At 39.2% G+C, this 21,102-nt stretch overlaps 1 protein-coding gene across 1 annotated transcript in view; it reads left to right on the top strand.

Moving 5' to 3' along the window:
• Positions 1–210: 210 nt before the first annotated feature.
• LOC116550237 (hyaluronidase-4) overlaps positions 211–21,102 on the top strand; it is a 27,733-nt gene continuing 6,841 nt past the window's right edge. Inside the window, exons 1-3 of the mRNA XM_032276105.1 lie at positions 211–662; positions 2,762–2,831; positions 18,374–19,378. Coding sequence (XP_032131996.1) covers positions 18,425–19,378 — 954 coding nt within the window. The 5' untranslated portion in view covers positions 211–662; positions 2,762–2,831; positions 18,374–18,424. The remainder of the gene's footprint in view (positions 663–2,761; positions 2,832–18,373; positions 19,379–21,102) is intronic.

Here is a 21,102-nt window from a genome sequence, read left to right as displayed (position 1 = left end):
CTCCTTCCTTTCTTCCTTCCTTCCTTCCCTCCTTCCCTCCTTCCTTCCCTTCCCTTCCCTTTTCTTTCTCTCTTTTTCTTTCTTTCTTTCTCTTTCTTTCTTTCTTTCTTTCTTTCTTTCTTTCTTTCTTTCTTTCTTTCTTTCTTTCTTTCTTTCTTTCTTTCTTTCTTTTTCTTTCTCTCTCTCTCTCTCTCTCTCTTTCTTTCTTTCAGTCTCACTCTGTCACCAAGGCTGGAGTGCAGTTGCATGATCTTGACTCACTGCAACCTCTGCCTCATGGATTCAAGTGATTATTCTGCCTTAACCTCCTGAGTAGCTGGGACTACAGAAGTGTGCCACCATGCCCTGCTAATTTTTGTATTTTTAGTAGAGACGGGGTTTTGCCATATTGGCTAGGCTAATTTTGAACTCCTGATCTCAAGTGATCTGCCTGCCTCAACCTCCCAAAATGCTGGGATTACAGGTGTGAGCCACGATGCCAGGCTATTTATACTATCTATTTCACTGATGATTCCTTCCCTCATTTCTTGTATCATTTTTAAAAATTTCCTTAGATTGAATTTCACCTTTCTCTGATGCCTCCTTGATTAGCTTAATAACTGATTTTTTGAATTCTTTTTCAGGAAAATCAGAAATTTCTTCTTGGTTTGGAGCCATTACTGGTGAGCTAGTGTGACTTTTTGGGGAGTGTTTAAAAGTTGTTTTGTCATATTACTGGAATTGTTTTTCTGGTTCCTTCTCACTTGGGTAGCCTATGTTAGAGGGATGGTATAGGGCTCAAGGCTGCTATTCAAATTTTTTTGTCCCACGGGATGTTTTCTTGCTGTAGTATTCTGCCCCATTTCCTATGGATGTGGTTTCCAGAGAGCTGAGCTGTTGTGATTGTTATCTGTTTCCTGGATCTAGCCACCTAGGAGGTCTATTAGGCTTTGGGCTGGTACTGAGGGTTGTCTGACAGAGTCCTGTGATGTAAACCATCTTCAGGTCTCTCAGCCATGGATACCAGCACCTGCTCTGGTAAAAGTGGCAGGGGGGTGAAATGGACTCTGTGAGGGTCCTTAGTTTTGGTTGCTTAGTGCACTATTTTTGTATTGGGCTCCTGAGGTGGCACTTTGAAGAGAGCATCAGCTATATTAGTATGGGGGATCGGGGAGTGGACAGGGCCTTAGAACTCCCAAGAGTTTATGCTCTTTGTCTTCAGCTGCCAGGGTGGGTAGGGAAGGACCATCAGGTGGGGGCAGGGCTAGGCATGTCTGAGCTGACTCTCCTTGGGTAGGTCTTGCGGCAGCTGCTATGGGGGATAGGGGTGTGGTTCCTGGGCCAATGGAGTTATATTTCCAGGAAGATTAGGTTTGTCTCTGCTGTGTCATGCAGGTTGTCAGGGGAGTGGGGAAAGCCCACAATCATAGGCCTCACCCAGCTCCCATGCAACAGAAAAGGCCAGTCTCACTCCCACCATGTCCCCCAAGTTCCCCATGCACCAAGTCTGTTTCCAAGCAATGGGCAAGCAGGGCTGAGAGCTTGCTGTAGGCTACCAGCCTCCCAGCTGCGAAAGCAAACTGGGCTTTTGTGTCTCCCTGTCTGTGGAGCCTGCACACCAGATTCATGCCCTTCCTGAGGTCCGGCCGGGAGACTTCATGTTCCTTTGGAATTGTTAGAAAGTTCAGCTGGAGGTTTCCTTCTCCCTGTGGTCTTTTTCCAATACCTCTGGTAGCCCTCCCCAAGGACCCCTGTAAGACAAGGCAGAAATAGCTTCCTAGGAAACTCAGAGAGCCCACAGGGCTTTTCCTGCTGCTTCCTCTACCCCTGTGTTTCACTTAGCTCTGTAAATTGACTCAGCTCCAGGTAAGGTCAGAATCTTCTCCCATGATCTAGACCTTCAGGTTCCCCATTGAGGGTGTGTGTTCAGGGGCAGACAATCCCCATTTCCCACTTCCACAGCTTGGGCTGTATTTGGGGTGTCTCCTGGGTCCTGCAGGAGCAATCTGCTTCCTTCAGAAGGTCTGTGGTGTCTCTCAGCTTTCCTCGTTAATTTCTGCAGTAGTTATGGAGCAAAAGTTCACAATGTGAATCTCCACACACTGCTCGGTCTGTCCATGTGAGAGCTGCAGTCTAGTCCTGTCTCCTGTCTGCCATGATCTCCTATAATAATTTTCTACAATGATTTTTCTTTGTTTTTGTCTTTCTACTTAAAAAAAAATTCTGAGATAAACTTTTAGTTGTTTTTATCTTTGAGTCATATTACCTCTTTTCATTTTCAGCTTTATATTGTATCTTCTTTTCTAAAATATATGCTGAAAGTAACACAGCAAATAAGCACATGTGTTCAGCTCATCATCTTGAGCCATTAGTTCTGGTAAATTCATGTTGTATTTACTCAGGATGGTACCTAATACTCTACTAAGAGTCAACAATTCCATTATCATCAAGAATAGCACATTAGGGTGTAGTTTTTTTAAACAATACACGTTTGAGTACACAAAGCACTTGACCCCCTTTTTTCTCTTTATTCTGGAAATCTTACATATACAGTTTTCTTTACTTCCCTATTTTCCAAATAAAGAGTCAATCAAAGTTTTTTTTCTTTCATCTTTAAGTTAGTGAATTTAAACTGGGTATTTTCAGAAAGCAATGGTCATGCATACCAAGATGCTTTTAAGATAACTGACTTTGGTTATAAAGAGACTTAATGCAAGCCTCCAGTTTAACTTGGAGGACTGAGTCACCCCTGTAATAACATGTTTGCCTGAATCATGGACAGGGCATCCTTTGCCATTCAACCTCTGATTTGCACAAGGTGACTAAAGAACCAGCAGCAAACAAAAGCAAAGGTAAAATAAACTTTTGTTTTCCTGTTTGTAAAAATTTTAAAAACTGTTTTTAGAAATTTGAGGAGTTAGAAAAAAGCTAATATTAATTTCTTGGTATACTCAATTTCTTTTCTAGTCTAACTTTAATTTTCAAATGCAGTACCTTTTGAAATGTGAGTTTTTTAATGAACCAAGCAGCCTAAAAAACACATTTGTCACTGATAGTTATGAGTTAAATTTCAGTTAACTTTTTATTTATAATAAATCTACATTTGAAAATAATTCCCACTTTAATGACTACTCAAGGCTTTCTTCATTTTTCTTGTGTGCATAGTTTCCGTGGTTGCATTACTAACCTTAACTTGTGATAGCACCAAAATGTATTCCATGAAGCAGGTCAGTAAATTAACTACAAACAAGCCATAGGAACACGGCTTTATGAGACAGCCATAGCTTCAATATTTTTTGAACCAATAGATGTGAAACATTCCTCAAGTGAACTTTATAAACATGAATGTTTTCCATTAGAGCATAAGTGTATTTTTTGACATATTTTACTTTCATACAATCTTTAATGAAGTATGTTTTTCATACCTCATTTTAAAGTTGTACTTGTCATGATGGGCAATATAAGAGGATCATTTGTTGGAATAAGTATTGCAGATTTTAGGAAGCATAGAACATTTAAAAGGGCTCAGAAAGCGGATAATTTTTGATCGTAAAACTGGGTTTTACATTTTCTTTCCAAATATTGTTAGAGTAGACTGAATATTTAGAGATAATAATCATCTGTTATTTCAAAAAAGAAAAATCTTAGTAACTGGGAAGAGGATTAATAAATATACATATACATATATGTACATATGGATATATAGATTTAGATTTTCTGGAAAAGAAAAAACAAGTACCAAAACAGTATAAGAAAGGTAAGTCTTGAATCATTCAACCTATTGAAGAGAAATCTTAAAGTTGAGAAATTCAATAACGATGGAGAAAATGCTGTTTACTTTAGTGACTATGTATGTGACTATATGTATGTATATAAAGTGAAAATTTGAAAAATAATGAGCTAATAAAACTGGTTGTCTCTAGATCCCGAGTACCTGAATAATCTACAATCTCTCTCTCTCTCTCTCTCTTTGAGACAGGGTATCTGTGTCACCCAAACTGGAGTGAGGTGGCACGATTTCAGCTCACTGCAATGATCTCAGCTCACTGCAATGATCTCAGCTCACTGCAATGATCCCAGCTCATTGCAACCTCTGTCTCCTGGGTTCAAGTGATTCTCCTGCCTCAGCCTCCAGAGTAGCTGAGATAACAGGCTTGCACCACCATGCCCGGCTAATTTTTGTATTTTCTGGTAGACACAGGGTTTTACCACGTTGACCAGGCTGGTCTCGAACTCCTGACCTCAAGTGATTCGCCCACTTTGGCCTCCCAAAGTGCTGGGATTACAGGTGTGAGCCTCTGCAATCAGCCCAGGTTTTCTTTTTTAAAACAATGTATATAAACAAAACAAAAGATAAACCTTATAAGAAAAAACTTTTCTTCCTTCATAGACATGCTGACTTGAATCATCTTCATAATATTTGGTTCTCTGCAGGGTATGGTGGAGCGTGCCTGTAGTTCCAGCTACTCAGGAGGCTGAGGCAGGAGAATTGCTGGAACCCAGGAGGTGGAGATTGCAATAAGCCAAGATTGTGCCATTGCACTCCAGTCTGGGCTATGGAGCCACACACTATCACAAACAAACAAACAAACAAACAAACACGCAAACAAACAACTTGATTCTCTATTTCACCTGTTTATACAAAACTTTCCTTTCTGTATTTCTCATATGTTTTCTCTTACATAGTAGCATGCAACCCTGTTACATACCAATCAGGTAGAATTAGAGTGACACCGAATTGACCTGTTTGTTTCAAAGCTTTGGGAATTCCTTCAATCAATGTGATACATATTAGAATCATTGTTACTTGAGATACTTATTGTACTTATAAATATAATACAATTGTAGTGATATCTAAGAAAGCTTAGTCACATGATTTATTTCCGCCTGGCTTGTAAATTGGAATTCAGTTTGATGATGGAAAGGGGATCTCTTGTTGAAATAGTAACACTTGATTTTTGTTGTTGTGGTTGAGATAGGGTCTCACTGTCACTCGGGCTAGAGTGCAGTGGCACGATCACTGCTTACTACAGCCTTGAATTCCTGGGCTCAGGTGATCCTCCCACTTCGGCCTCCTGAGTATGTGGAACCACAGACATGCACCACCAGCCTGGTTAACTTTTTGAATTTTTTGCAAAGACGGGGTTTCGCCATGTTGCTCAAGCTGGTCTCAAACTCTTGGACTCAAGTGGCCTTCTGCCTCGGCCTCCCAAAGTGCTGGGATTACAGGTGTGAGCCTGTGCGCCATTCTACTTATAACAGAATTACAGATACTGTGAGTTTCTAAAAAGAACAACCTGCAGTTTTCTTGTTCACAGACAGAAGTCTCTTTACCTAAGTGCTAAGCATGGGCCTAATGTTCATAATATACTGAAATGCATGAATCCCATGTTCTCTCTTATCGTGTATATGTGAAAAATCTAAATCTCATTCTTTAAGGAGTAACATTTCTTTGATAATATTATATCAAATTGGTTGGTTGGTTCAAGAACTGGCTACCGTCCTAGGCTGGAATTCCTCTTCCTTTGTCATGAGAGTTCCAGAACAACCTTAATGCATCCTTAGTCTAACCCCGAATCTATGATTGGACATTTCCAAATTTCCTCATTGTATTAGGAAATTCTCTCAAGATTACATCTGGAAATTAAAATCTATTGCAAAACATTTTGAAGTTATAAGGTTTGTGTAATTGGACTGCATGCAATTAGCAGTCTTAGACAAACTTCTTTTTAAAGAATTAAAAATATTTGTATGAAAAAGTATTTCTTCACTTTTGTGTTAATAATGTTGCTATGAATTAACGCAGGAGCTCAACTTACTTTCTAACATCCAAGTGCAACACAGTTCTCATATCACATGAATTTAACCAAAGTAGAGAACAAATTATCTAATGATCTTTTTAAAAATGTAGGCAAACTCATGATTAGTTAAATACTACATTTTTGTAGTATTTTCGTGCTATGGTATTTTGTGCTGAGAAGAATGTATATTCTGTTGATTTGGAGTGGAGAGTTCTGTAGATGTCTTTTAGATCTACTTGGTCCAGAGCTGAGTTCAAGACCTGAATATCCTTGTTAATTTTCCATCTCATTGATCTGTCTAATATTGACAGTGGGGTGTTAAAGTGTCCCACTGTTATTCTATGGGAGTCTAAGTATCTTTGTAGGACTCTAAGAACTTGCTTTATGAATCTGGGTGCTCCAGTATCGGGTGCATATATATTTAGAATTCTTAGCTCTTCTTGTTGCATTGATTCCTTTACCATTATGTAATGCCCTTCCTTGTCTCTTGATCTTTGTTGGTTTAAAGTCTGTTTTATCAGAGACTAGGAATGCAACCCCTGCTTTTATTGCTTTCCATTTGCTTGGTAAATATTCTTCCATCCCTTTATTTTGAGCCTATGTGTGTCTTTGCATGTGAGATGGGTCTCCTGAATATAGCAGACTGATGAGTCTTCACTCTTTATCCAATTTGCCAGTCTGTGTTTTTTAGTTGTTGGAGAATTTAGCCCATTTACATTTAAGGTGAATATTGTTATGCGTGAATCTGATCTGGTCATTATGATGCTAGCTGATTATTTTGCATATTAGTTGATGCAGTTTCTTCATAGTGTCGATGGTCATTACATTTTGGCATGTTTTTGCAGTGGCTGGTACCAGTTTTTCCTTTCTATATTTATTGCTTCAGGAGCTCTTGTAAGGCAGGCTTGGTGATAAAATCCCTCAGCATTTGCTTGTCTGTAAAGGATTTTATTTCTCCTTCACTTATGAAGCTTAATTTGACTGGATATGAACTTCTGGGTTGAAAATTCCTCTCTTTAAAAATGTTGAACATTGGTTCCCCACTCTCTTCTGAACAGAGCTGAAGTGCTGTGCTGGGAGACCTGCTGCTCTCTTCAGAGCTGTCAGGCAGGAATGTTTAAGTCTGCTGAAGCTGTGCCCACAGCTGCCCTTTGCCCCCAAGTGCTCTGTCCCAGGGAGATGGGAGTTTTATCTATAAGCCCCTGACTGGGGCTGCTGCCTTTCTTTCAGAGATGCCCTGTCCAGAGAGGAGGAATCTGGAGAGGCAGTCTGGCTATAGCAGCCAAGTTCACACTTCCTGGCAGCTGTGTTTACACTTTGAGGGGAAAACCACCTACTCAAGCCTCTGTAATGGTGGGTACCCCTCCCCCTACCAAGTTCAAGCATCCCAGGTCAATGTCAAACTGCTGTGCTGGCAGTGAGAATTTCAAGCCAGTGGATCTTCACTTGCTGGGCTCTGTGGACGTAGGATCCACTTAGCTAGACAACCTGGCTCCCTGGCTTTAGCCCCCTTTCCAGGGGAGTGAATGATTCTGTCTTGCTGGTGTTCCAGGTGCCACTGGGGTATGAAAAAAAAAGAAAAGAAAAATTCCTGCAGCTAGATCAGTGTCAGTCCAAATTGCTGCCCAGTTTTGTGCTTGAAACTCAGGACCCTGGTGGTGTAGGCACCCAAGGGAATCTCCTGGTCTGCAGGTTGTGAAGACCATGGGAAAAGCTAGTATCTGGACCAGAGTGCATCATCCCTCATGACACATCCCCTCACAGCACAGTCCCTCACGGCTTCCCTTGGCTAAAGGAGATAGTTCCCCAACCCCTTGTGCTTCCCAGGTGAGGCAATGCCCCACCCTGCTTCTGCTTGCCCTGTGTGGGCTATACCCACTGTCTAAACAGTCCCAGTGAGATGAGCCATGTACCTCAGTTGGAAATACAGAAATTGTGTGCCTTCTGCATTGATCTCACTGGCAACTACAGATCAGAGCTGTTCCTATTGGGCCGTCTTGCCAGCCACTTTTTTTTTTTTTTTTCAATAGAAACAAAACATAATTCACTTGGTCACATGATAACATATACTATTTGTTATTAAAACCTGGTAATGATCAGGCTGATTGGCACATTCAGTTACAACATCAGGAAATTCATCATTTAACCAGAGGGTGTACCTGAAGTGGAAAACTAGGCTCTTAAATACAGACATGAAATGTCTATGTAGATCTGGTGTGGTGACTCACCCCCTGCAATCCCAGCACTTTGGGAGGCTGAAGCAGGCGAATAATTTGAGGTCAGGAGTTCAACACCAGCCTGGGCAACATGGTGAAATCCTGTCTCTACAAAAATACAAAAATTAGCTTGGCATGGTGGCACACGCCTGCAGTCCTAGCTATTTGGAAGGCTGAGGTGGGAGAATTGCTTGAGCCCAGAAGATTGAGGCTGTAGTGAGCTGATATTTCGCTACTGCACTCCAACCTGGGTGACAGAATGAGGCCCTTTCTCAAAAAAGAAAGAAAAAGAAACAGAACAAGAAAAAGAAATGTCTATGTAGCTAATCATGTAATAGCTAAAAAAAAAGTGAAGAAAGTTATATACAGACACAATTCAAGCAGCTCTTCCTTTATAAGCCAAAATCTTCTCAGATTGCTTAATTTGGTGGGCATGAAATCTCATAGTCAAGTTTAATGAAGATTGACAGAAATATTTTAGGTAGAAAACATTAGCTGCAATGCCAGAAGGCATTGCAGACTCAGGCATGACCTAATCAAATGTGCAGTAGTCATCACATAGTGGACGTAAGATGTCTATTGAGCCATATAGTGGGAATGCCATCTAGGTTAGAAGTTCTGTCTTATGTGAAAATGTCAATCAGAGAGAGGCAAGGGTGCAGAGTGAAAATGTCAATCAGAGAGAGGCAAGGGTGCAGAGAGGCATGGGGAAAGAGTCGTGTGTAAGAGCCTGTCCCATATTTATAAATTAGAATTTAAGTTCTAGTTCATAAATATAATTTTCAAAAGCCGAGACTTCAGTTTATAAGCAGAGAATAGACATCAATACTGTGTTTAGACATAGAAAGACAATGTCTTTCTATGTCTAGACAATACTGTGTTTAGACATAGAAAGTGCTATTACTATTTATTGTTGCACTCCTCCACCAAAAAAGACAGTATTGTGATATGCTGGAAAGGCAAATTAAAACAGTAGACATAAAAGCTGAATAGGCAAAACAATGAAACATTGTCTAGTGTGCTGGTTATGATAACTGGCTCCAGAGTATAAGATTTTAACCTGCATCCTTTACTGGCTTCTTTTACCTTTCACTGAGATATTTTGTGATGTAAATATACTAGAGTAGTTGGACATATTTCAAAGAAAGCAATCAGATTTGAGGAAGGAATTAGAAAAGTGTGGGGAAGAATAAAAAGAAATAGAAATAATGCCATAGATATTGAAGAATGAAAAAGAAGATCGGAAGTTCGTCTTCATCAAAAAGGTATGGGTGATAAAATAAAATGGAATTGAAGTCTTCGAGAAAATTCAAGGTAAAAAGTTTTCTGAAGCTGGAGAAGTAACAAGCAATCTAGCTTCCTGAGTTATTTAAAATTAGCCTAGATAAATCACCAAAACTAATAAATAGTTAAAGAAATAAGAAAGAACAATCATCTTTTCATATCCAATTTATCCACATACTTTTATCTGTTATAACTAGAGTTTTGCCATGTTTACAATCCGAGAAGACCTGCACATACTTTTATCTGTTGTAAGTAGAGTTTTGCCATGTTTACAATCAGAGGAGGCCTATTACTCTAAAGTATATTTTTCCACTTTTATTAAATAATTCACTGGTATTGTGCATTATATTTTATTGAGAATAATAATATGAATCAGTTTCTTTAAGTTTATCATCAGTGTTCCTACTGAATTAGGATTAACCACTGTTAGTTTTCCTTTACTATAGATAATAACCAATCTATAATTAGCTTTTAATAATCAAATGTCAGAATAGATCCTTAACTTAAAACTCTGGCTGACAGTGTTTCTTTCTATAAAATACCTCATTCTTATTTCATGAAAAGGGATGTTTTTGTCAGATTGCAGATAAGCATATACTTTCTCAAATAAAAGTATAAAAATGATCTTCATAACAAAATCCAAGTGAGATGTAACTTTCTTTAGCAAAAATTGATTCCTTATACTATAGTCAATCGATTTGCATCTTCTCTTATGTATCCAAAGAACTTTGAATTTTTAAAATCAGATTAATGGTTTTGAATTGGCTGTTACACCAACATAGTACAAAATCCCAACAGAACTTCCTTCTTAAATAAATTTTGCCCCTGCCCACTTCTCTCACTTAGCCACTCTGTTCTCCTCCCTGGAAGCAAGCAATGTAACCCTTTCTTGAGTATCCCTCCTGATACGGTTTGGCTCTGTATCTCCACCCAAATCTCATCTCAAATTATTATCCCACATGTTGAGGGAGGGACCTGTAATCCCCATGTGTGGAAAGAGGGGAGTGATTGGATTATGCGAGCTTTTCCCCCCATGCTGTTCTCCTTATAGTGCATGAACTCTCACAAGATCCAGTGGTTTTACAAGTATTTGGAAGTGCCTCCTTCATAGCACTTCTTTTCCCACCACTTTGTGAAGAAGGCACTTGCTTCCCCTTTGCCTTCTGATATGATTGTAAGTTTCCTGAGGCTTCCCCTGCCATGAGTCAATTAAACCTGTTTCCTTTATAAATTACCCAGTCTCAGGTATTTCTTTACAGCAGTGTGAGAACGGACTAATACACCTCCAGAGATATTCCTCAGTACACAAATTATTATATTGTGTACACTTATAATTTGTATGTGTATGTATATATATATATATGTATACCTTTATTTGAAAAATGGCAGCAATCTATACACATTTTATTAAAATTTGTAGCTTATGTACAGATACACGTGTAAAACAAATATGTATTTTAAAGAATATTTTAATATCTGGTGAATGTCCATATCAACATGTAGAAGAAACCTTATTTGTTATAGGTACATAGTATTCAATTGTACACAAGGCCATGCCTTATGTGGCCTTTACCTTATGGTAGACATTTATTTTATCATCCTAATTGTAAGAATTAGGAAGACATTCATTTTGTCTTTCTAATGATAAGAAATGGTACAATAAATTACATACAAGCAGAATTTCTTGGTGAAAGTTTTTACTCATTGATAATTCAGATAGAAGTTTTCAGTTTTCTGTTTCTGCTAGGAATGTACACTTCCTTCATTGCAAACAGGTTAGAGTCAATCCCTGCACATTTCACCTTGCTCAAATTTCTTATCCTGCTTAAATATATATGCTTGTACAGAGAGACAATGGGTTGCCATTTGCAAAGTCAGGGGAACTTTAGTTTCCAAGCTGCTCCTGTCGGGACTGAGGCAAAATTTGAAATGAAGCCATGTTTACCAGGCACAGGACAATGTGATTTGACTTCAGCTTTTGACCTCTCAGATGTTTGCCTTTCGTCTCCAGCTCTGTACCCTAACATTCAGAGCTAGGATCTGGGCAACTGGCTTCTTTCTTGTTTAAATACTATTCTGGTCCTCAGGCCCGAGGTTGGGGCCTCAGCTCTCCATCCCTAGTTTCTGTCTGATAACCATAACCCTGATATCCCAGCACTCTTAATCAATGGCTTGGGTAATTTTTAGGGGGAGGGAACTGTTTTAATTTTGACTATGGACATTGGAAAGACTTAAGTAACATTTCACAGATCACTGGATGGCTTTGTAGTTCAGCAGCTTTAATTAAAAACCTGAAGACATAAACCAACTGAATGTTATCTTAAGGAACTTAGTTAAAAACAGGTTGACAGAGGGAACATTTTATTCAAAATGTGATCCTAAGACTTTGTGTGCTTTTCCAAGAAATCTGTTGATCTTGGCTGTAAGAAATTTCAAGTCCTAAAAGAGAAGTAATACTTTTAGACAAAGACTAAGTGTATACTTTTATACAAAGACAACCGTAATCTCTTTCAGGTTGCATTTCTTAAAACTGCAACATTTGCTTGCTTCATAAAAAACGAGGTCTTTCAGATTGAATAATACAGTGAATTTCTCATTAGCAAAAGTGATGCTAAAACAGTCATTTTCATATATTTACAAAACTTAAGCCTATATTTAAGAAGACTGGAAAGGAAACAATTTTATACAATCAAGATAGGTTAGTTCTAAAATTGGTTCAGATTGAGGGACGCTAGTGTTCTTTGAGAATAACATAAAGTAGAGTTGTCATAAAATTCAGTATTTAATGATGAATTATGGGCCTTAAAGAAGGACTGTTATAAAGCAGATTATATTGTAAACCCATAGGCAACGCATTTTTAAGAAAAATGTATGCAAAATACTTACTTGAGAAAGCTCTAACATTGAAGTATTTTGTTTTTTCTGCTGGAATACTTAAGAGCCAGCTTGCAGATCACTGATGTTTCAAAAAAGAAAAAGTTCATCAGAGAAAAAAATAGATGCCTATTATTGGCTGTTGCTCCAAGAAGCTTTTATTAGAAAATAGGTTAGCAATTAGTTCTGCAAAATTGAGCACATAGCTTTGAACTTGATGGTTTTGCTCTGTCTCCCAGGCTGATAAACGTATTTGAGTATATGTATTTTTCATCATTGGCAACAAAATATCACGTTGGTCAGCACTTTCCTTAAGGGCTTGGAAATAAAACAGTGCATTTATTAAATTTCTTAGGGACCATGATCTTCAGGATAACCGTTTAAACTTACGATTTTAGGAGCAGACACTTGACATCTTAAAGTTTTTTAAAACAGAACCCCAATATCATGGAAAAAAGAAATAGAGGACTTGTAGATTTGGAAAATCAATTTGTTTCACTAATACATGAATATTAAGAAGGAAATTTGTGCTTTGAAAAACTTTTCCAGAACATTCGCTCTGATCATAAAGATCAGTCTGGATTGCCATGCTGGTGCACTGGGTGTTGAGAGCAGACATTTAGAGTTGCCATCAAAATGAAAACAAATCACTGGGATTAATTTACTGACTTATAATATCCTTTTCCTTTGTGGTGATTATTTAAAATATTATGGTGTTATAAATAACTGGTTTGAACTACTCTAATTTCTGTCTTGGCTTATTGCAAGAGCTTCTCACAGTCTTTTTGCTTCTCTCTTGTGTCTTTTCCCTTTCAGGCTTGTCTCAACACAGCAGCCAGAGGAATCCAGTTAAGCCCAAGGCAGATAATGTCATTCTTCTTTCAAAGCTCTCCACATCGTTCCCATTTCATTTAGAGTGAAAGTCTGAGTACCTATAAGCCTCCACAAGACCCTCACTCTTCCCTCTCTGCCTCCTTTACCTAGTCACTGACCTCTTCAAAGGTCTTCAGAGACAGCAGGCATGCTCTGCCACAGGGCCTTTGCACCTGCTTTCCCTCACACTTCTCCAGACATCCTCCTCTTATCCTTGGGGTCAGTGAGGCTTTCCCACCTGGAAACAAATCTCTGCCTTATTCATTTTTCTTGTTATTTGCTATGCAAAACGCTGAGTATTTTATTTACTCATCTTGTTTAGTATCTGCCTCCCCTACAAAAATTTAAACTCTGTGAGGGCAGAGGCTTTTGTTTATTTTGTTCACTATTAAATTGTTAGTACTTAGGTGGGAGCCTGGTACACAGAAGATGCTCAATAAAAATTTTCTGAATTCTTATATGAATGGATACTAAGTGCCTCTGCCTTCAAGCAGAGGTCAGTGCCCCAGAGACCACCAGAAGCACATCTGCAGTTAAATTAGCTGGCTTCATTACTTACTGTGGGAAGGGAGGGTACACACCCTGGGAAGCCATGCGGTGTCTCAGTAAGAGGGTGTTAGGAGGAACCTATCATATGATTTGGGTTTTGACTGGGTGATTTGGGGGAGAGTCTAAGAAAGCAAAGATTTGCTCTGAATTAGATGCTGTCAGAAAGCAGAGGCGTTTCTGTGATTGGGTAAAGAATAGCAGTCATTCATTCAGCAAGAGAGAGAGGGATGTTTGGTATTTTGTGGGTTGCACAGTGACCTTCTTTTCTGATCTTCAACAGAATTTAAAAGTGGCCTTGCTTTGTCTCATTTTATTGTGGTCTGAGAATAAACTTGTCCAGACTGGTATTCTGTGATATTGTTTAAGAGAAGCATTTTGCAGCCTAGCTCTGAGTACTACCAGTTTCTGAATGCCAGGGGTTGCTCTGTTTTTTTTTTTTTTTTTCTTTTAATTTATCAAAAGCAAGTAAGCTTCCTTGGGGAAGGAGTGAGAGGGTAGATAGGAATAAGTACGGGTTAGGGGATAGAGGGTTTTTTTTGCAGACTCTTGCAGCTGTACGTAGTGTTCCTGTCTCCCCCAAAAGAACACCCCTCCTACCACCTTCTTCGGTGCCTCCTTCACTGTCAGGAAGAAGGGGCAATGATAAGGTGAGGTCCTTGAGTTGACTTCAAATAGGCCCTGTCTGTCCGCTGCTTTTGTCACATTTGTCTCTGGCCAGCGCAAGAAAACTCGAACTATGCAGCCAAAGTGAACGTGGTAGCAGCTGAACCTTCCTCACTTCCTTCCACCAGGGGAGGAGTCAGGAGAAAGCTACTTCCCTTTACCTATGACTTTAATGAGTATGTCATTTTGTTGAAAATCATTTGTGCAGGGGCCTTTAAAATGTCTTCAGAGAAATTTCCTTGTTGAAGAAACGGAATTGGTCCTTCATATATGTTCCCAGAACAGACCTTACTTCTAAGAAGAGAAAACCGGACAATAAAATGTAAGGGACAAGGCCAGGTTAAATTCCTCACTCACGTCTACCTCCAATATCTTGCTAACTCTTTCTAAACATTCTGTCATTTATAGGTTTGTTTACAGGAGCACGTTTTCCAAGGCAGATTATGGAAGTGGGAAGGGAGAAAGAAAAGGAAGGTTGCTATCACTGGTGACTCATGGTTAACTGTGGATAATTGCACAGGTGGCGATGCTGCAAGAGCTAGTTAAGATAAGGCAGAGCTCAATGGTGGGGGTTTTGATGGCATAGGTGGGGTGAACAAATGGGGTCGAGGGGAGCTCTGAAGCAAAGGGTGCTTTTGGAAGGGCAGGCTTGGGGAGATTCCTTGGTGAAGGAAGAACAGGAGAAACAGAGAGAGATTGCATGGTGGGACAAGGAAGGAAAAACAGTGTCTGGGAGGGATCACGTGAGGGGATCTTCTCCCAGCAAGCCACATTTAACGAGGAGGGCACAGCAGCACTCTTACCTGGCTGCATAGGAAGCAGAAACCCAACATACAGCAAGCAGAAGACACAGGCACAGGATTTTACTTATTTATTTTGCCTGTTTTGGTTGTGCACCCACACATTTTATCAGGAGCTAATCTGCCATCTGCCATGTAAGGTGCAGCTCCAGTTCACCAGAATAAAAAGAATAATAACATTCCAGGATAGGAGAAGAGAATCACTTGGTAACTTTGTGATAAATGAACCAGGATGTTCATTTATGGTGGTGATGAGGGAGCAGACCAAAGGGGAAGCAATAGTCAGTGGAAAACTATGTTTTGAATGAAACCAAAGCAGGAAGTGTCTGGCAGAGTAGATTTTTTCTTTTTTTGATATACAAATATAGTCCTTTCCAATAGAACTGAATTTTAAATTTAAAGAAATGCTTCTTCCTCCATCTATTAATGAATGCATATGCAAATCTATTTTTCTTACCTGGAGGCAAAAAATATGATAAAAAATCAAAGAGAAGGGGAAGTTTTGAGTATCACAGTTTTTCTTACTCAGAAAATTAGATTCCCTTGAAAATACTATTTTTTTCAAACCACAGTTTAGAGCAGCAATATGATGTATTTCGTGCTACTAAGTGGGGTAATCTTAGCTTTGTGCATGGAAGAGTATTTATTCAATGAATGAAAATATCTACTTCTATAGCTCTTAAAAACTGGTGTTCTGGCCGGGTACGGTGGCTCACGCCTTTAATCCCAGCACTTTGGGAGGCCAAGGCTGGTAGATCACCTGAGGTCAGGAGTTTGAGACCAGCCTGACCAACGTGGCGAAACCACGTCTCTACTAAAAATACAAAAAATTAGCTGGATGTAGTGGCACATGCCTGTAATTCCAGCTACTGGGGAGGCTGAGGTAGGAGAATTGCTTGAACCTGGGAAGTGGAAGTTGCAGTGGGCTGAGATTGCACCATTGCACTCCAGCCTGGGCAACAAGAATGAAGTTAAATCTTAAAACAAAAAGCAAAAAACAAAACTGGTGTTTATCCATTTACTTAAGACTTCTTAAATGTCTTTGGAGGAATTTTTGTGAATTACTTAAAATTTTTGTTTACAGCAGTGTCTTGAGGCCTGAGAAATGCTATGAGGTTTGGCTGGTGACACCTGGTGGTTAAACATGATAATTACATACGACAAGTAACAGGCTTTATTGGGGGAAATAGAAGTCACAGAGGCTCCTTAAATTGGTCCGTTCTCACGCTGCTAATAAAAACATACCCGAGACTGAGTAATTTCTAAAGAAAAAGAGTTGGGGAGTTCTCACAATCATGGCGAAAGGCGAAGGAGGAGCAAAGGCCTGGCCTTTGCTTATATGGCCACAGGCAAGAGAGCATGCGCAGGGGAACTCCCCTTTATAAAACCATCAGATCTCATGAGACTTACTCACCATCACAAGAACAGCATGGGAAAACCCGTCCCCATGATCAATTACCGCACACCATGTCCTTCCATGACAGGTAGATTATGGGAGCTACAATTCAAGATGAGATTTGGGTGGGGACACAGACAAACCAACCATATCACTTCTCTACCAATCAGAGTTCCTGGTTGTAAGAGACCAAAACAAACCTTGCTTACTTGAGCAGAAAGGCGGTGTCCCATGAGGATAATATCCCCACTTAACAGTAACATTATGGGCATCAGGTTCTGGATGCCCCAGCTGGCTGCTCCTTGACATTGGAATTTCTGTCACCACTGACAATGTTATCTCAGCCTCTTTGAATATCAGTATCCCAATTCAAAGTCTAGATTAGGATGAATCTTATTGGGCTGACCACAGTCATAGGCCAGCACCACACCTTCAAGGAAGGCTGGGACATTTTGGCTTATTTAATGAAATATGGGCTTTGCCTTCCAAGATACATGTGGTGCAGAATTAACTCTAGAGGAAAGGGGTCTGTATCCTGAGCACACAGCCAAAGGACAAATGTCTACTGGACACCTTAATCTCACTAGGCTTCAGGCATAACCACAATCCATTTTCATCTTAATAACCCAGGAAACTGAAAATGTTTTATGCCATCAAACTCTTTGATGAGCTTTTTCAAAAATAATTTTGTAGTAGGTTTACAAAGAGATGACTAAAAAACAACTTGACAAAGTAGTCACTATCCTTTTCCATCTCCTGCTATCCAAACACCTACCTGTTTTCTCTTTCAACTCCAGTCTCTTCCCTGAGACATTCTGTTACACCAAGGGTTTGGTCTATGTCCTGCTGTCTGCTGCACAGAAAGCCAACAACTGTGACAAGGAGTATTGCAGAGGAAGAAGGTCATATTTGGGTGCTGCAGCCAAGGAGAAAGAAGGATCAGTCTCAAATCCATCTCCCCAAGCAATTAAAATTTGGGGTTTATAAAGTAGGGAAGAAATGTAACTAATGTGTGGGAAAACAGGAATGAAAGAGGGGTAAGAAAGAGGAGTTGGTTAACAGGCAGGTGGTCAGTTAGATAGTCATGACAAGTGAGGCATCTGGTGTCTCACTGTCCAGATGTGATGATCTGGTAAGTTTCATTTCCTTGAAATTTTCTGGGAAGCTCGATGGTTGATTTCTCAAGAAAGGAACCCAGATAAGACAAATGTAACTTTCTTAAGTTCTACACTGGGAGAGTCAATTGCTAAGTTTATTCGAAAGAAACCCAAAACATCTATTCTTTGGGGCAATTGGGCTGGTTTTAATTTCTTGCAACTCAGTCACATTCCTTTCCATTCCTACCTACTGCTTACTCCCGGAAGAAGCAATTGCTCCAATAAATTTTCATGTAGTACTTGTTATGCATTTTTATTATTTAAATTTTACATCACCTTGCAGTTCATATAATGTGACATCAGGCAAGCCTCTTCATCTCTCTAAGCCTCAGTTTTTCCATTTGTAAAATGGAAATGTAATTATAAGCCTTACACAGTTATTACAAGTTTTTCTTTTTTTAAAAATGTAAATATTTACAAAGCACTTAAGCACAATGCCTAGGATTTGATGAGTTTTCCAAAATGATAGCGAATATTGTTTCACATCTTTATTTGATCATGAACTCCTCAAAGGCAAGGGCCACATCTTATTCATTTTGTTTTCTGGATGTAGGGTCTGGTGCTCTATGAATGTTTGTTGAATTGCATTTCCTGCCCTGAATGGAAGCTAGGTTCTATGTCTACATTTGCTTCTATATCTCAATTTATTTATAAGCCTCTTTAAGGCCTTTAAGTGATACACTTTAAGAATAGACAATATGTTAATAATAATAATATCAATTTATTATTTGCATCTTTTTCCTGAAAAGTATTACTAACAGAAAATTAAATCTCTCCACAGGTCTTCTAGAGTGCATTAGAGCAGAAGACAGCATAAGATTTTTATCTTACCATGAAAGTATTATCTGAAGCACCATTAAGGCTTTGTGTTGTTCAACCAGTACATCTCACTTCATGGCTCCTTATATTTTTTATTCTAAAGTCTATCTCTTGTCTAAAACCTGCTCGACTTCCAATTTATCAAAGGAAACCTTTTATAGCTGCTTGGAATGCTCCAACAGATCAGTGTTTGATAAAATATAATTTAAGACTGAATTTGAAAATGTTTCAGGTGATTGGAAGTCCACTGGCCAAGGCCAGGGGACAAAATGTCACTATATTTTATGTCAACAGATTGGGATACTATCCATGGTATACATCACAAGGGGTCCCCATTAATGGGGGTCTCCCACAGAACATAAGTTTACAAGTACATCTGGAAAAAGTTGGCCAAGATATTAATTATTACATTCCTGCTGAAGATTTCAGTGGACTTGCTGTTATAGATTGGGAATACTGGCGACCACAGTGGGCCCGGAACTGGAATGCAAAAGACGTCTACAGACAGAAGTCAAGAAAGCTTATTTCTGACATGGGAAAGAATGTATCAGCTACTGATATTGAATATTTAGCTAAAGTGACCTTTGAAGAAAGTGCAAAAGCTTTCATGAAAGAAACCATCAAACTGGGAATTAAGAGCCGACCCAAAGGCCTTTGGGGTTATTATTTATATCCTGATTGCCACAATTATAACGTTTATGCCCCAAACTATACTGGATCATGCCCAGAGGAGGAAGTCTTGAGGAACAATGAGCTCTCTTGGCTCTGGAACAGCAGTGCTGCTTTATATCCTTCTATCGGTATCAGGAAATCCCTTGGAGACAGTGAAAACATTTTGCGCTTCTCCCAGTTTCGGGTGCATGAATCCATGAGAATCTCCACCATGACATCTTATGATTATGCTCTGCCTGTATTTGTCTACACAAGGCTAGGGTACAGAGATGAGCCTTTATTTTTTCTTTCTAAGGTAAGAAGCTTCTTGTCCAACGGTGGGGGATTTCCTCCTTATCTCTAAAAGGACAGTTCTTTGTTAATTGTGCTCTTCTAAGAATTGATTTCAATTAATGGTCTGTTGTATAGGAGCATAATTCTTCATTGACTAGCCATGCATTTAGACTCTTCATTTATGCAAACTGAATTTTGATTATCTTATTTATTTTATTCTCTTAAGGAATAAAGTAAGGTGAGAAAGGGTGAAAGTAGATGCCAGCAACTACTACATTTCCTACACACCAACTTTAACTCTACTCACTTACAATTGTCCATTTTGGATGGTTATTGAAATGACTGGCAGTGAGCAGGTTAGAAAATCAAAAAGGATATTTTGAAATGGAGTGTTTGCTCATACACATGGAAGCAGAATTGAAGATATTTCTGATTCTGGCTTCACCATCTCAAAACCCAAGAGATTAAAAAGATCAGTTTTTTCTTTTTAATAAATAATACCAGCTTTGATAAAAGATATAAGACAGGGATAGCAATCCGAATATACTTAACACTACTGAACTAAAATGGTACATTTTATGTTATGTGCTTTTTGCCATAATCAAAAAAAATTTAAAGTTTTAAAAGGGTAAGAGGGGTGGCGAATCATCTAAAAGTAGGTGAGTCTATAGATTTAGCCATCTGGGGTATTCTTGCCTCTATGACTACAGCGAATGAAAAGTGATGGTAAGAGTTATGTGAGTTTCTAAATTCAACACTGCAATCACCAGGAGACAGTTTTGAAACCCAGGTTCACACTTGCAGGTAGAAGTTTTATTTTGTCTGTTCATTTTCACTCAAGCCACATATGCTCCCAAACACCTCATACAAATCGTGAAGGTAACTATCAAAATAAGTGAACTTTCACCCAGATTTTTCCCTCTCATCTTCTCTCTTTGCTAGTCTAGCCACTTAAATGAAAAATTCTAGGGAAAGTAGTGGGTATTCTAATCTTTGTTTTTCGTTTTCAAGACAGAGTTTTTTGTTCTTGTCACCCAGGCTGGAGTGCAATGATGCAATCTCAGCTCACTGCAACCTCTGCCTCTGGGGTTCAAGTGATTCTCCCACCTCAGCCTCCCAAGTAGCTGGGATTATAGGCAGCCACCACGATGCCCAGCTAAATTTTTGTACTTTTAGTAGAGATAGGGTCTCACGATGTTAGACAGGCTGGTCTTGAACTCCTGACTTCAGGTGATCCACCCGCCTTGGCCTCCCAAAGTGCTGGGATTATAGGTGTGAGCCACCATGCCCAGCCTAATCTTTGGATTGATAATTTTGTGTGACCCTTCTACATTGAGATGACTTAGGACTTGTGGGGGCCTTCACCGGTGTGATACAGTGATGTTTTAAGGTATTGCTGGATACTAGTGTCTTAATATATTTTAACGGAAGCATTTTTCCTTTCTCCACCATTACAAATTTCAACGCACAAATATCTGTTAAAGATGTTCTGAGTTCTAGGCATCCTAAAGAGGAGGCATAGAAAACACCCAGGTGAGGGCTCTAAAGTGACCATGTATCTTTGGAACATAAATGGAGTGTATTTTTCAGAGGGAGAAATGATGCATATGTATAAAATATGGTAAATGCCATGCCTCTGACATCATTCAAGAGGTGAGGGAGGAAGGAAAAAATGTCTTTACTGTGAATTGCTATTCATACCACCCAGAAAAATCAGTGGAAAATAATTGAATGAATAATAATAGA

This window comes from Sapajus apella, unplaced genomic scaffold (assembly GCF_009761245.1).
Source record: "Sapajus apella isolate SASKATOON/1434 unplaced genomic scaffold, GSC_monkey_1.0 scaffold7, whole genome shotgun sequence".
Taxonomy (NCBI): domain Eukaryota; kingdom Metazoa; phylum Chordata; class Mammalia; order Primates; family Cebidae; genus Sapajus; species Sapajus apella.
This window is presented reverse-complemented; position numbering and strand designations above follow the sequence as displayed.